The sequence below is a fragment of the Ipomoea triloba genome, chromosome 10, assembly GCF_003576645.1.
Source record: "Ipomoea triloba cultivar NCNSP0323 chromosome 10, ASM357664v1".
NCBI classification, from domain to species: domain Eukaryota; kingdom Viridiplantae; phylum Streptophyta; class Magnoliopsida; order Solanales; family Convolvulaceae; genus Ipomoea; species Ipomoea triloba.
In genome coordinates, this window is record NC_044925.1 from 28,669,510 (window position 1) to 28,686,019 (window position 16,510).

General features: G+C 36.6%; 3 protein-coding genes and 1 non-coding gene across 4 annotated transcripts; 2 read left to right on the forward strand and 2 right to left on the reverse strand.

Annotated features, from left to right (window-relative positions):
- Positions 1-4,361: 4,361 nt before the first annotated feature.
- LOC116033440 (protein MEI2-like 7) lies at positions 4,362-6,121 on the forward strand. The gene is made up of 4 exons (XM_031276180.1): positions 4,362-4,462; positions 4,545-4,686; positions 4,789-4,857; positions 6,029-6,121. The coding sequence occupies exons 1-4, from the start codon at positions 4,362-4,364 to the stop codon at positions 6,119-6,121; spliced, it is 405 nt and encodes a 134-aa protein (XP_031132040.1).
- A 79-nt stretch (positions 6,122-6,200) lies between these two features.
- Positions 6,201-6,272, reverse strand: TRNAP-CGG. Its single transcript has one exon. It is a non-coding gene; the product is annotated as a tRNA-Pro (tRNA).
- A 75-nt stretch (positions 6,273-6,347) lies between these two features.
- Positions 6,348-8,093, forward strand: LOC116032452. The gene is made up of 3 exons (XM_031275018.1): positions 6,348-6,884; positions 7,322-7,534; positions 7,685-8,093. The coding sequence occupies exons 1-3, from the start codon at positions 6,375-6,377 to the stop codon at positions 7,775-7,777; spliced, it is 816 nt and encodes a 271-aa protein (XP_031130878.1). The 5' UTR covers positions 6,348-6,374; the 3' UTR covers positions 7,778-8,093.
- LOC116032451 (protein DETOXIFICATION 46, chloroplastic) lies at positions 8,073-12,247 on the reverse strand. Its single transcript, XM_031275017.1, has 14 exons — positions 11,607-12,247; positions 11,027-11,121; positions 10,765-10,873; positions 10,610-10,665; positions 10,261-10,316; positions 9,957-10,095; positions 9,716-9,853; positions 9,567-9,635; positions 9,377-9,487; positions 9,034-9,162; positions 8,817-8,894; positions 8,573-8,644; positions 8,425-8,487; positions 8,073-8,351 (listed from the first exon to the last, which is right to left on the reverse strand). Exons 1-14 carry the CDS (start codon positions 12,103-12,105, stop codon positions 8,250-8,252), a joined length of 1,716 nt encoding a protein of 571 aa, XP_031130877.1. The 5' UTR covers positions 12,106-12,247; the 3' UTR covers positions 8,073-8,249.
- Positions 12,248-16,510: the final 4,263 nt, after the last annotated feature.

Sequence of the window (16,510 nt, forward strand, 5' to 3'; positions counted from 1 at the left end):
CTGACCACACAAAATTTTGATTAGAATGAATTATAAAATTTTAACAACATTTAACGTTAAATTCTAATAACCACATGAATTGAATGATGTTTTTATATAGAGGGTTTTGAAAGTGCAATCATTAAATATTTTTTATTAAATTGAGATAGGAAATTTGATCTCTTCCCCGATGGTTTTTATTAGTTAGAAAGTACAACACGCTAAGAAATAATATAACTTTGTTATTAGTGAGAACAAAATATATACTACTATATGTATATAATAATTGTCTAATTTTATCTTGTTCAAATTTGACTTGACTAATTGAGTGATGTGTTTCATCTTAATTAAAAATTTAAATTGAGTATTTTTCTGTTAGTGTTTAATAACTTGTAAACTATACATGATAAATGAATCGTACTAAAAAAAATTGTATATACAATGATTCAACTTTCAATTATAAAAATTATGCTCCACCATTTTGACGCAATTATCTATCCTTGTAATTCCACATTTAATTTCCACCATTCATTCACCCGTTAATCTCTAAACGGACATATGTTGTGCTTGTATGGCGACTGGTGAGGCGGCACAAAGAGACAAGGGAACAAACATTTTTTTGTTTGTTTGAAAATGATGTGCTTGAAATTAAAATAAATTGTGTATTATTTCCGATCCCCCAAGCCAAATATATAGTCAAACTATACGTTGAGAGGAAAGAAAATTAAATTTTGGTCTCAATTATTATATGCTTTAATTACGTTAGAGTGTAGCTGATAATTTAATAGGGATGAACAAGCTAAAAGTCACTTTATGTCATTTTATATTACTGCGGAGTAATATATATAGGCAAAAACTTGTGTGAGACCGTCTCACTATGAGACGGGTCGGGCCGGGCCGGGTCACTATGCAAACGTACCACTTTTATGCACAAATGTCATACTTATATGCTCAAATGTAATACTAATCAAGAATAAAATTTTTGTTACTTATTAGGGTAAATGTAATACTTTTAAGTGAAAATACAATACTTTTACATTTCGATTTAAAAGTATTACATTTTTCATCAAAAGTATTATATTTGCCCTTATAAGTGAGAGGTACTTGTCAACATTACTTATTATGAAAAATGTATTACTTTTTCTCTTATAAGTAACAAAAATTGTATTTTTGATTAGTGTTATATTTGAGCATATAAGTATGAGATTTGCACATATAAGTATGACATTTGCATGGTGCTTTGACCCGACCCGACCCGTCTCAGGAATAAGGATCCGTGAGACGGTCTCACACAAGTGTGACCCATATATATAAAGTGATAGAATATAATTTCATAAAATAAAAAAAAATGCATGTATATTGTTGATAGTTGGATAACATAAAAGTTAAAAATAAAAGTAACAAGAGACAAATATTAATTAATTGAATTTTGTATAAATAAATAGAAATGTGATATGTTATCAGTCATTAATTCAAGAAAAGTTCATCTTGTATCATCAACTAATAATAATATAGCAATATATTGTCAGGAAAAGGATGTTTGAGTGAGTATAATATAATTATCATACGTGAAAGTCACGAATTTGATTATTGTCAACACATTCTTAGTTGAACCATTGCATAAGATTATCTTAGTGTAGTTTGCAGGTTACTATACATGAATAGAGTTTACCGGCCTAATATACATTTTTAAATAGTAGTTGCGGGTTTTCTCGATACTTTAAAATATAAAATTATATTTTAAGTCAATATTTGGTAAAATTTTTAGTGGATAAAGTTTTACTTGTTATCCTTAACCTGGGATTCCTTGGCGTATAGGATTCATACATTCAGTGAGTAATTTAGGATTCCTAGTAACGAACACATGGCCTTTGTCCACATGCATTACCTTGAATTGGTTCAATTGTGCCAAACAACAATGGAGAATAGATGACAAATTCAAATGCAGATAAAAAGAAATACATAGTAATTAATTAAAAACAGCTAAAATGCCATTTTCACACGCTTCTAGAAAGGGAAATTTAGATAGGAAATATGAGATCGAGGAAAAGTAATCACTGCATTCTAATCCACTACTATCCACAGATAATGTTTAGAAAGTGCATCTCTAAATTTGGTACAATCGAGGAAGATAAAATATTACGTAATTTCTACTTATGAGTTACACATTATTAACGAGATTTTTTTCTTTATAATGTATTATTATTCACATTAATATGTGATATATCAAGTGAGTTGTGACTATTTCAATCGAGTCTTGATTGGTGCATTTGAGCGAACTAATATCTTCCATCTTGTTAGTTAAGGGAAAAATGTGGTGCAATAGTGGATAGAGGTAGGCTAATACACTTTCCTGTATCTTCACCCGAATGGCAGCAGAATCTCCAAAGTTTAGGTGAAGGAGTGGAAGCCAAGATTTGTTATGCGATGATGAGTTCCTGTCCTTTCATCCTTGTTTGAAGACTTTGAAAGCACATGTGTGTCAGTTCTGTGCTGGTCCACTGATCCTGAGCATCATATGATTGGCCAGTGCTGTTATTATGACTATGCTAAGTGGGTCACACATGAACCTTTTCCACTTGCGACTTGTGACGATGCTTTGCATCGATCTATAATTTTTTTTTTTTTTTTTTCAATGACAGTTTGGTACTTTGGTGAAAGAGTATGGCCCAAATGTACTGAACCAATACTTCAATCAATGAAGGCCCAAGTCCCCAATAGGCCCAAGACCAAGGATTCTGGAGGCAGCTGGGAAAGAAACCAAGAGCGAACATGAATACCCACTGCCCAATGCCCGCTACCCACTGCTACTTGCCGGCAGTTTATATCATGGACCAGGTCCACGTAGCATTATAGATCATAGATCAAAATGATAATGTATAAAATTCATATTTGTAAAGTACAGAATTTCATAACACAACACACAACAAATCATAACACAATACACATGCACATGCTATATATTTATTTTCTTTAAATTTAACTTAGGTACATAGTTTGTGTTCATAAGTCTATAATTTCACAACACAAAACATATATTCATAACATAAGATACAATTATTAATTTATTTCAGGTATAAAATTCATACTCTTAAAGTACATAATTTCATAACGCAAAACACAAAAAGTCACAACACAAAACATATATACACATGAACCAAGGTTAATATAATCAGAGACGAATGACTACCATATCTATGCATTTAATGCTCCTTGTTACTCTTTAAGAACTTATAATTATGAATTATTTCTTGAAAGATGCTACTCCGTACTAAAAAAGATTTATTTAATATTTTATGTGAAATTGGATAAGCATTATTGTAAAATTCTAATCCGATAACTGTCTTTACAAGTAAAAAAAATAAAAATTGGTATATGTTTAATTGTATATAATGTTGTAAAATGCTTGTTCACATAATACTTGATATAATTGGCATGGCACATCTGTGGTTCTTTCAAATGGGGTAACAGAAAACTCATATGACCCTTTGTGCTTTACTAGGTTGAAAAAATATATGTCTATATAAATATTACAATGTAATAGAATTAGTAACATTGCTTTGATTGCGAAAGACCTTGTGGTCAAGCGGCACCTGGTGTTCCGGTTCGAACCTTAGTGAAGGCAACTGTTGACTCATTGTGCTTCAGTAGGTTGAGAACAATCTCAAAAAAGTAACATTGCTTTGATTTATTAATAAAAAATGGATGGTTCCATTTCTTACCCCATTTTCCTATATAATATTCTCCATATTTCTCTTTGATCTTTAGCACTCTTCATCTCTACTTGCTAATTAATGGCTACTCTAAATCCAGAAGCTCCGGTATACACTCCCCTTTGCCATGCAACCTTCCATAGCTATGCCATTCACCATTCTTATTATCCCACATATCCCCTTTCCACCTATCACAACAGGCTACCCTTTGCCAATTTCTTCCCGGTAACCCCGTACTACTACACTCAGCTTCAGCTGCTTGCTCCGCCGCCCCTACCGGCACTCCCACCACCGTGCAGAGCGCCGGCGCCGGCGCCGGTAACAGCCACCCCTAGTTCTGTTATTCACAAGCATTTCGATGCTGCAGGACCCTCCCGGCCTCCTCCAAGGACGAGCGTTGGCTTTGATCATGGAAGAAACTCTGAGCCTGTTACACGCCCGGGTCTCCAGATGTTTCGGAAAAGACTTGGGAAACACAAAGTTATACATCTGAGATATTTCCCAAAGAAGACAAGTGTTATGATAAAAAACATACCCTACAACTACACGTACTGACTATACATATTATTCTCTGATCTCCTTTCTGCATCACATACCTCATTAAATACACTCATATTAGTAAACAAGAGGTACACGGTAAAACTCACAGTTTTCCGTTTCAGACGAGAAATGATGATAAAGTTTTTGGACGATCACTGCGCAAGGGAGAACAAGAAGGCCAACAACGTTGTTTCGGCTTATGATTTCTTGTATTTGCCTATGGATTTCAAGTGAGTATATGCTAATTACCATAACGTTCATCTCTTTATCTCTTATGAATTTATGCTTCTTTTATTTTTTATTTTTTTTAAGGAAGGAGAAAAGTAAAGGGTATGCATTCGTGAACTTCACTAACTATAGAGCTGTATGGAGGTTTTTCCACGCATTTCATGACAAAACAAGTGTGTTCCTTGAATCCTCAAATAGCATCATGGTTGTTGCTGCTAAGGTCCAGGTATGTAGGAACGATTATATATATATGTATGTATACTACATGCAATTAAGATGAATGCAATAATTCTGGTTTGAATTGGGAAATAATTAATTATGCATGCAGGGCAAGGAAGCCCAGGTGAAGAGGTTTGAGTCGACCATCTTCAACTGCGAATCTGAGGCGTTTCTTCCGGTATGGTTTAGTCCAGCCAGGGATGGTTCGGGACGTGCTGTGAAGAATATGACAGTTGGAAATTGTGGGAGGAAAACCATCTTTCCATGTTCTTTGGGAAATTGAAACGTTTGGGGTTAGCCGTAATCTGGCTAGTTGCCTAGTATAGTATAAGTACGTCTAATTATGGCTATTTGGTCAGTCAGTATCAATTTTCTAGTTGATTGTGACTTGTACTTTACTTTGGTACTGGCGCCATGTTAATTTCCATTTTAAGGCTCGCTCTCTTTTGCAAATTCAACTAAGGTTTAGACAGAAAGAAATGAAAGTACTGGCATGGGCTTGTAAGGGAAAAGGGTGGACCTTGGCACCTTATGGCCGGATTTGCATGCCATGATCTAGGCTGTAGGATTTGTTTGGGTGATGGGTTCCACCCTTTTGTGCTCGGAAATGTTTGTAAGTACTTCTAATGTGTATGTGAATTATGGGAATGAAATAATATATTTCTCAAAAGTTTTCCTTTATTTTGTGGCTTACTATAAGGATTTGATTAATATAACATACTACTTTGGCTAGCCAACTATTTGGATATTGATAGAGTTCTTTTTTTTTCTTCTAAATTTAGGGCATCAATTTCCCTTTCCCGAGACATGATTGTGCATTTGATATGAATTTATTTATTTATTTTTTGTTTTTTTTGTTTTTGTCATCTATCTGTTGAAAATGATTTATTTTTAACTTTTTGGGTTTTGAGCTATGTGTTTTCCTATCTTGCCCATATTGACCTTCATGGTTATATATTTGTTGCATTAATTACTATTTGCTTTTGATTGGAGGATGTACTATATTACTATATATGTACACTTTTGGTTTTCAATATGTATTTATTTCTAAAAGTAGTGTTTTTGAATTAAATGACCATGTTAGATGTCTACAGCCTACTTAAAGAATTATTTTTATTATATTTTTATTATTCACAAAGTAACTAGTAGCTAGTGCAGAAACAGTTGATAAATGAGAAATAAAAAAATATCTATCAAATTTGTGGGTTACTAGTCTATGATCTGTTGCTGTCTAATTTGCCGCCAACGACGTCACCACAAATATAATTAACCCCTTGCAGCTGTACCGTACCATTGTAGACTCTAAAGCTAGGCTGGCTAGTTGATGACAGTGTTATCATTATGGTTAGGATTTAGTAGCAGCAGAAGATGGGTTGAACTCTGCAGAAGATGCAATACACAGGAGGAAACAAATGAAAGTTTTGGTAATTGGTGCTGTTTGACTGGGTATAGGCATGGGTGTTTTTGGCAATTCTGCAGCCACCTCGCCGGCCATGAATTTGGGAGGTAAAAATGGCTGTGGGGGTGTTGCGAGAATCGAACTCGCGACCTCTCGCACCCGAAGCGAGAATCATACCACTAGACCAAACACCCGAACGATTTCCTACGCGATATTTTGTTCTTTTACTTGTGGCATGCGAAGAATTGCCATAGATAAATCGAGTGTATGTAGAACAGAGTAGCAACAATTCAACAATGGGAACCGTAACGTTATCGGCAGCTTCGCCTTCTTCAGCTCCGTTGATGATATTCCGCCGCCTCCTCCGGTCCGCCACCCCTCTCCTCTCTTTCTCCCTCCGCCCAAAACAGCCCGTCTATTTTTACCCCCAGACGACGTCGCTTTTCACCCCTGCCCGCCCCCATTTCTTATATCAAACTCACCATTTCTCTTCAAACCACCCACTTCAAGCCCTTCTACAATTTCAAGACGACGTCGTTGAAGGAACCGACGAAAATACCGATGATGATGAAATTGAGGAACTCGAACCCGAAGCAGTAGCGGTTACAGTTACCACAGAGTCTTCCGAAGCTCAGAGGCTGCATTCGAAGCTTCAGAGACTCACAGTGAAGGAGAAGAAAGAGTTAGCTTCTTATGCGCACAGTTTGGGGAAGAAGCTCAAGTCCCAACAGGTCGGCAAGTCTGGAATCACTGATACTGTCATCCTCGCATTGGGTGAAACCCTTGAAAAAAATGAGATTTTGAAGGTAACTAAAAATTAGGAAATTTTTGTTTATTTAAACTGAAATTTGTATACTGCATTGATTAAAGGTCAACAAACGGTGTTTGCATTGATGTTCAGGGTGTAGGGTTTAGCTGGAGACATTTAATTCGTGCCACTCTTAGGAGTTAGAACCAAATTTATCTCTATTTTACTGATGACATGATCATCATTTTTCAGTATCAGTGATTCAAATTTGTGTGATTTAAGTATTTTATTAGTGGCATTGTACTTGTAATTACAAAATATCTTCAAGTGACATATATAGAGATAGAGAATGAGTGGCAGGGATTGCATATGAGTGCTGATGCTTTAGCACAAGGGATTATGCAGGAGAAGTTAATTGTTAGATGGTTTTCTATATGATGTTCTGAGTACTTGACATCAGGTGATTGTTGTTATTTATTACTGCATTTTCTTCAGCTTAAAATACATGGCACCTGCCCGGGAGAGCTAGAGGATGTGGTGAGGCAATTGGAACAAGCCACGGGATCAGTTGTGGTTGGTAAAATTGGTAGAACCGTGATTCTTTATCGACCAAGCCTTTCCAAATTGAAAGCTGAAGAGAAGAAGAAGCTTGTTCAAAGAGCTATTTTGAAAAAACAAATGCTGAATAAAGACAAGAAACCAGTGCAGGTCTTTTCTTCTTAAACCTTGTTTTAGCTATTTTGTACCCCACATCTAGTTGTTACTCTCTAAAGTACATAGTAGAAAGAGCGAATAAAACTCTTATTGTTGTGATGACGATTGCTGGATTGCTCTTGTGGTCTTCTTGGTATTGTGCAGGTTAAGGGACAGGGTAAGGGACTAGTTCCAAGACCATCTAACCGTGGTCGCAGAGGGGGTAGCAGATTTTCTCTAGATACAGCCCAAAAATGAATTTTGAACTTTTGATACCCCATCATTCATCATATGGTCTGTGATAACAAGGTGTGGCCTTGAATGAAATGCTGCAAGAGCTAATATGAGATTGCAGAGGCCCTAATAGCACATTGAACTTTCATCCAAAGAGAATTGCCATTAGAGCAGCACGTATTAGTGTGTTACTTCAACTAATCTGGCAAAGATGGATTAATATGTTTCCCAGAATTTGCCAACGACAAAGCAGCAGGATTCTTTGTAGACTTTAAACATTTTGACCTTGTTTTATGGTATTGTAGGGAAACTCTGAAAATGTTCCATGTTTCTTCTCATACATACACTTCTTTGTTTCATGCCTATAATAGCTTTTGCATGAAAATCAACTGGTTACAGAAAATGAAATGTATTTGCTAATCCACTTCTATAACCTATAATTTATCACATTTTACCTATATCACGGTTTAGAAACGAGGTAAAAAGAGCCATATTACTATACGGCTTTCAACTTATCCACCTCATAATAAGTTGAATCTTCAGAATAAAGCATTCCATTAGGTGAGGTTAGGCGTCTTAGAGCAACAGCATATCGAGACTGCATAGAAAATAAAGAGTCAGTACTGTGATAAATTTGGAAGAAATGATGGGCATAATGTGTAGATTTTTACCCATTGAAATGCAACAAGTGTAAACCAACATCCTGCCAAACCGAACCCTTTTCTGCTCAATAGCTGCCAATGCAACAAGAAAATGTCATTCATCATCCACCAAGGCAATTAAAAGTTCACACTTCACAACTACAAACGATTGTCATACCAAGAGGAGAAGAGAAACCAAACCAAAGAGTCCAGACATTGATGCACTAATGAATTTCAAATCTCGTCCAGCCTGCACAATTAAGAAGAATGGTTTCATATAGATGAACATGAAGATAATAGATGCTCGTTACCAGTCAAACTTCATGTCTTAACCGATGTGCTTGGCCAAATAGGTTGGTGAACGGGGATAATCCAAACATTAAATAATCAAAGATTGAAAGGATTCACAGAGGATAATATACCAATAATGTTCCCTCAAGGCTGTGGACACTGGGCGACACACAAAGTGCAAGGAAGTATGGTATCAACACACTCTGCATCTGCAGCAGTAGAACATTAATAAATTTCAAAATATTAGACGTTTGACTGTCCAAGCAAAGAAAATCAATCATCTGTGTGTGCTTCTCAGCAGCAAACTCTAATAAAGTAATGATCTAACAGGGAAAGAAAACAACTAACCTCTCGAATGACCGCAGGGTCGGGTGAGAATACTTTGGGGAACAACCAGGGAATTGAGGTTCCAATACATGCCAATAAGAATCCATTTATTGCAGCAATAATCAACAGTGACTTCAACAACATCTGAGCCTGCATGAACAGTTGATCATTCAGAACATTATTCCCGATTGATGCCCGGAACTTTACGGTGGAAAATATTGAACTAAGTAAGATGTTCAGTACTCATGCTTAGAAAGTGTATATCCATGCATGCACTAATCATAGTACAGAAATTCTATGCTGTGTTCATTAGATGTTACTTTATAACAGGTAAAAAAAACAGTCATTGGAAACAAAGTATAACCTTGGATAAATTTCGATTAACTCCATATATCAGCTCAGGCATAAATGACTGTGCTGTCTGAGAGAGAGGCTCACTCCATACAGCACACAAGCAGAATAATTGTATCATAACCTGTACCAAACTGAAGGTTATTAGCATTTACATTCATAATATTAATGTAAACAGGAAAAGTTAGTTCAATAGAACAAACCTGATGGCCAGCAAGTACGTGTGTGCCCATTGATGTAATGCAATAGACAAGTAAAGAGTAAAAAGCCACCTGTAAGTTCAGTGTTTGTAAGATGCGGAGTTCATCAAGGCTAGAGAAAGGCACAAGAATGAGTAGCAAAACATCAAAACCTTTGACATCATTGTTATGAACACTGGGCCTGCAAGCACGAATATCTGCTGAAGTTCCTTGTACGAAGGAATAGAGACTGCAAAACCGTTATACCCTTTCAGGTTCAGAGCTTCAATCATCATATAAGCAGCAACCACCTAAAAATTGTTAAATGATAAAAGAACATGTAAGGAGAGATGACATACCCCACTAATATTAAAGATTACAATATTAAATATTAAGTATAAGGTACAATCGTACTTGTGACACCATTGTTGCCCATGCTGCTCCTGCAATTCCATAATTGAAAAATCTACACAGAACTATGTCTCCAACACCATTAATAACACTGGCAGCTGCTAAAGCTTTCAAAGGTCCCCACGAATCTTTCATGCCTAGACTGTAGCTCGATACAGAGACACCCAAATTCACCAAGTTAACTAACTGACTAAGTAATTTTGCCAATTGACATTTAAATGTAATGGTATGATTGCAAATCAACTGAATAGCCATTGCCTAACACTAATATTAGCATTCATCAAAACCAAGAGAAATGGTTTCACACCTTGCACTTTGGGTGACCAATCCAACTAGTATTGCTGGCCATGCTAGCCCTCGAATCTATCAACAAAAGAGTTCCAATTCAATTGAACTGAAGCCGATACAAATGAAGCATGCAACCAAAACATTTGGACAGGCAAATAATTAATCATCCTTGTGGTGGCAAAGTGTATTTCACTGAAAAGATTATAAATACAGTTTAAGTGCAATGGGGAAAAGATTACCATACAGCTGAATAGCTGCTATAGACTACAGTCCCATACACTTGCAAAATGTAGAAATACTTGACACTATTATGATGAAAATGATAGAAGTAATGTAAGAGAGATTTACTTAATAACAAAAAAAAAAACCTGAACATATGTATTTGCTGCAGTTATAATTTCTGCATTCCTTGCCCCCGTAAAAGCTGAATTCCACATCAATAAATTCATCAGTTGCCAGGTTGAATATGCTACTAACTTAAGATCATATGACCAAAAGAAGTGCTAAAAAATATTATGATTACCAGTTAGACCCCATGGACCGAATAATATTGTAAAGAAAAGCATTAAAACACCACATGTCAATGCAATAAAAAGCAAAGTGGATATTTGGTGTTGAACTTCACTTTTATCCTGCATCACAGCCAAAATCGTCATGAGTCAAGACATTAGAAATGACTCTGCAAAAAGAAAAAACATGGCCTGTTGTTATAATTTAGCAAATACACAACTCTGCCAAGGTTGCCAGTGTGACAATGCCAAATTGCCAATGTTCAAACTATATACCTGTCTAGCTAGAGCAGTAGCAACCAAATTTGAAGTAGCAATAGAAAGAAACATAAAAAGATAACTTGTATTATCGCAAAACACAGTCCCTGGTCCTGCAAATATGAAATTCACAAATAAGTTGCAAGTAAATATATAAATAAGTAAATTGTCATCTTGGTTATGTGATTATCGGAGTCTTGTTAATTGCAATCCACAACTTTTAAACTATTAATTTAATACCTTAACTATTCAATTTTGGTCCATTCGGACCAAAAAATTGTAATTAACCACTTAATGTGTAATGTAAGGGGCAAAATCGTCAAGGACAATAACACTTTCCCTATTCGGACAAGACATAAAAAGACGATTTTGCCCTTACATCAAACATTAATTGATTAATTAAATTTTTCCGCTCAAATCGGCAATTTGATCGGAGTCACCAAAATTGATAAAAATTGAATAGTTAATTACTAAATTAATAGTCGTCTCCAATCGTAAGAGGACCAAAATGACAATTTACTCTATATAAAAGCATATTATCATTCTTGCATCATATAGAATAAAGAACCTATATAAGTGTTGGCTCTATGAGCATTACCTAATGCGGCTAGTTCAATGGAGCTTCCTTGGCCAATGACGGCAGTGTCAATGAGGCTCATCAATGGCCCGCACAACCATAGCCCCACGGCCGGACCAGAAAACTTCACAATCTCCACGATTTGGCTCCAAATACTCTCATCCGCTGAAAATTCTTGTATATCAGTCTTAGACACTATACTTTTGAGTGTTTCTCCAATCTGCATTCCTTTTTCTGCTTCCTCTTCTCCCATTCCTGAAACCGAGACTGTGCTTTGACTGCTTTCTACACTCTGCGTTGACTTCTCGGACTCATTGACGTCTTCGTGAAGTATATCGCGACTGTGACTGATGCAAGCGGTGATCAGTCGGGTTTGGCGAGCACGGAATCGGGTCGGTAACGGGGTGGGAGAACCGCGGGAACAATTCAAAGGGCAGTCGATGAGGACGCTTCGTTTCAATCTGGGGATTCCGTTTTGAACTGGAAACGAGCATTGGAATGTTCGAGCTCCGAGATACATCTTGGCTCACACCCAAGTGTAGTTTTGTGAATGGGATGACGGGGATATCCTATTCGCACCAAGATATTGTACTTGAATTTCGCGGCTTCATATGAATCGTAGAATCATGGATGGGAAAGGAAAATACTTGGGTGTGTTTGGTTCGGATTTAACGTGAATCAAAATCATAGTTTTTTTTTTTTTTTTTTTTTTTTTTTTTTTTAAATGTATCCATAGGACTTTATTTATTTATTTTAGAGTTAATACCACAAATGGTCCTCTGACTATTAAGCTAGTACTCCTTTTAGTCCTCGACTTTCAATTCGACCACAAATGGTCCTCTGACTTTCATTTTTGACCACATATAGTCTTTCGTTAAGATTTCTGTTAAATAGGTATTAAATCTAGGGGTAATATCGTCAAATTGATTAATATTATTATGATTACTTCTTTTTGAGAATTATATGACACCATAATTAATTTCAAACATTAATAAACATTAAGTTAATAAATATAATAACAAAAAGGACGTGAAAAATCACATAAATGAACAAATTAAAAAAATTCCATGATTAATGTTCGCAATTTGTATTTGATTAATTATATTAATTCAATGGTGGTGACCTTCAGTTATATCCCAAACAAAATGTTTGATCGATTAATGAAGAGTGAAAACTATTAATCAGCCATGTATGAACAACCATAAAAATTATGGAAACAAGGTTTTAAAAAAAATCTTCCATTTTAATCTGTTGGTTAAATTAAAAATAGATAGCTCTAATATTAAATTTTCATTTTGTACGCATAATTACGAGACTAATGTGTATTGTGTTTTTATTTAGGAGTATTTATATTTGTTAATTTTTTTCAATTATGTTTGTTGGTGAAAAATTGTAAACATTTTTATTTTATGACAATTATATATATCAATTTGACGATAATATCCCTAGATTTAACACCTATTTAACAGATTTTTTAATGGAGGACTATTTGTGGTCAAAAATAAAAGTCAGAGGACCATTTGTGGTCGAATTGAAAGTCGAGGACTAAAAGGAGTACTAGCCAATAGTCAGAGGACTATTTGTGGTATTAACTCTTTATTTTATTTTTTTAATCAACCTTTCATTCCATCCAAAATCAAATGTTAAGTACACGGGCCCAAAAATGACCCAAAACCATCCTTTACACATAAGTTATTTCTAGCTAAAATCAAAGCCTCAAATACGGTACCATCATAGTTTTTTTTTTTTGTTTTTTTGTTTTTTTTTTTTATAACTTGGAAGGGGGTTACTCGAATTACATAGTTTCCTCTTTGACCAATTATACACTAATACGCCATTGGGGAATCCCCATGGCGTTATCCTCCAGTAGGCCAAGAACTTCATTCGGGGGTGTCGAGAAAATATGAATGCCTCTGGGAAGTCGGAACGCCATTTTAGCAAGGGCATCCGCTGGTTGGCCTGATAGCCGCAATATGCTATATTTCAAAGTTGCGGAGTTCCTTTTTGCAAGCCATCGGGATATTCTAAGCGACAGGAGTTGGCGGTGAAGTCTGGTGCATGTACTCAACGATTTCGCTGACATCACACTCGAAGGACGCCTTCTAGAAGCCCATAGCTGCAGCTAGTTGAATCCCTTTTAGTAGAGCCCAAGCTTCAACTTCAAGAGCTGAGCAGCTACCAATATTGTAAGCGAAGCCTTGTTACCAACTTCCCGTAGCATCTCGTATTAGTCCTCCTCCCCCGGTTCTATTCGAGTTTGGGTTAGCCGAACCATCAGTGTTAATCTTTACAAAGCCCTCTCGGGGTTTCCTCCAGTGGATTAAACTCCATCTCGGTGGGTTTTCTGTGTCGGGGGATCCTTTAGCTCTAGCGAATACCTTGTGAAATTCTAATGCCTGGGAGCTAATCCAATCTATTTTCGTCTGAAGCAGTTTGATCTCATTGTTGAATATGGCGTCATTTCTCCATCTCCATATCCACCACACTGTTGTTGCGAAGAGAATGTTGTCATCAAGAGGCTTTCTACCGTTTCCCTTCGTTGAAATCCCTTCTTCTAGCAACGTGAGGAAAGGCAGGTGTCTAGATCTATTATAGGTAAGCGGGAAGATTCTTTTCCAGATTGCATCTGCCATAGGGCAATTTCGCAGAACATGTTCCGTATCCTCCACTTTATCGGAGCATAACCAGCAATTGTTTGTCCCAGTTAAACCGCGTTTGGCCCTGTTCAGGTTCGTCATAATTCTGTCATGCTGCACCAGCCAGAGGAACGTGCGAATGCGGTTGGGGATTTTAAGCTTCCATATACTATTCCATTTACCCACCGTTAGTAACTCTGTATCTCCCCTAGCTATGTCGTAGGCTGATTTGACCGAGAATAAACCTGAGGATTCCTTTGTCCAACCGATTGAATCTTCTACTGAGGCATCTTCTAATACTACGAAAGCTTCTAACTTCGACAATGTCTGCTCTGGTAACAAATGGTTCAAGCGTCCAGTAGCTGGCTACAGACCTAGCTTCTTCTGTTGGTGAGATTGGGCGAGTCGCCCTGTCTTTGAGGGGCCTGTCCTCAATCCAAGTGTCCAACCAAAATTGGATATCCCTACCATTCTTGACATGTTTTCTAACTCCCTCCATAAGCAGGGGAACTGCTTTCAATATACCCCTCCATGCATTAGACATATTCGATTTAGGCTTCCAAGAAGAGCAATCCAACTGGTTCATATTATATTTATGTTTGAAAATCTGGATCCACAGGCAATCTTCATTGTTCATCAAGCGCCAACCTAGTTTAGCCATGAATGCTTGATTCATTAAATATAGTCTACGGATACCCAACCCACCTTGTGCTTTCGATCTGGTGACAGTTTCCCAACTAACTAGGTGACATTTCCTTTCTCCTTCTTTGCTGCCCCATAGGAATCCTTTAATGGACTTCTCAATGGCTTCAATTACTCATGTTGGCAGAAGGGTGGTTTGCATGGTGAAGTAGGGAATGAATGATAACACTGATTATACCAAGACGTGCCTCCCTGCTAGGGACAGTGTCTTCGATTTCCACCCTGTAAGTTTCCCTTTAATTCTTTCAATAAGCCCTGTGAATGATTCTGTGCCTAGCCTGCCATGAATGGAGGTACCCCCAGGTATCTTCCTAAGTTAAGCACTTCTGGGATCCCAATCGTGTTTGTAATGGTTTCTTGCAGACCTTGAGATGTATTCTTTGAAAAATGAATTGCAGACTTCTGAAAGCTCACTTTCTGACCTGACGCATCACATAATGTTTGTATAAACTAAATAATTCTTTAAGTTAAGACGAAAAAAGAGACCATTAGACAATGTACCAATACCAACATAAACAAAATTACAAAATAACTTGAAATAATTGGTATTAAATTCAAATTTGAATATGAAAAGTACAAGTCTTGAAACTAAGTTCCTTGAAGAGCTAGGAACATAAAATATCTCATCTAACGTCAAAACAAAACCACTATTCAAAACTAAACTGTAAACTCCGACAACTTCTACTGGTGATGCAATCTTGTTTTCAAAGAAGATGCTTCACTCAGTTCTCGTCTGTCTCAACTTTGTCATATCCTGCCAAGAGTTTGCAATGCAGGTTGTTGAACTAGAGTCAACCCACCTTGAATTAGTATTAACGTCTGACATATTGGATGCATAATCATACAAAAGAAGAGGGAACATATCCAAGTTTAGTAACAAGCCTGTGTTCCTCCTGTGCACACTTGGCTATCAACTCATTGATAGTCCAATCCTCTGTATGTGTGGCATAGGAAATCTTAAGGTGTTTGTATTCTTGAGGGAGGGTATTAAGTGCAAAATGCACCACAAAAGGATCTGGCAAAGATCTTCCCAACATCTTTAGTTGAGCATCAATATCTTTTAACCGCATGATGTGTTCGAATGTGTCTTTAACAGTGGAAAGGCGAAGACCATAAAACTCCACCATTAGAGTATTTGCCAAAGCTGTTTTCGATGTAGGAAATAGCTCATCAACAGCTTTAAACAAGGTTTCGACTGTATCACAACGGCCAATCATCTCACGAATATATGACGGAATTCGTGATCCTATGAAACACACACATAACCGATTGGATCTAGTCCATTGTGCGTGAAGTTTCTTGGCAGCCTCAGTGCTATCAGCAGTGACAACAGGAGGTTCTCTATTGTGAATAGCGAAATCCAACTCTAGAAACCTTAAGTGTCGGAGAACAGCGTATTTCCACTGACGGTGATTGTTATTGTCAAGCATAGGAATCTCAATTGTTATTGATTGAGTAAAGGGTAGAGATGCTGTAAAGAATAATAATGAAGACTCGGTTAGACTTATTGAGGCACTAAGGAACTGAAGTACATATTTTACCAATGTAAATTTATGTAAGAGATAGATTCAAATGCCAGAAAAATTA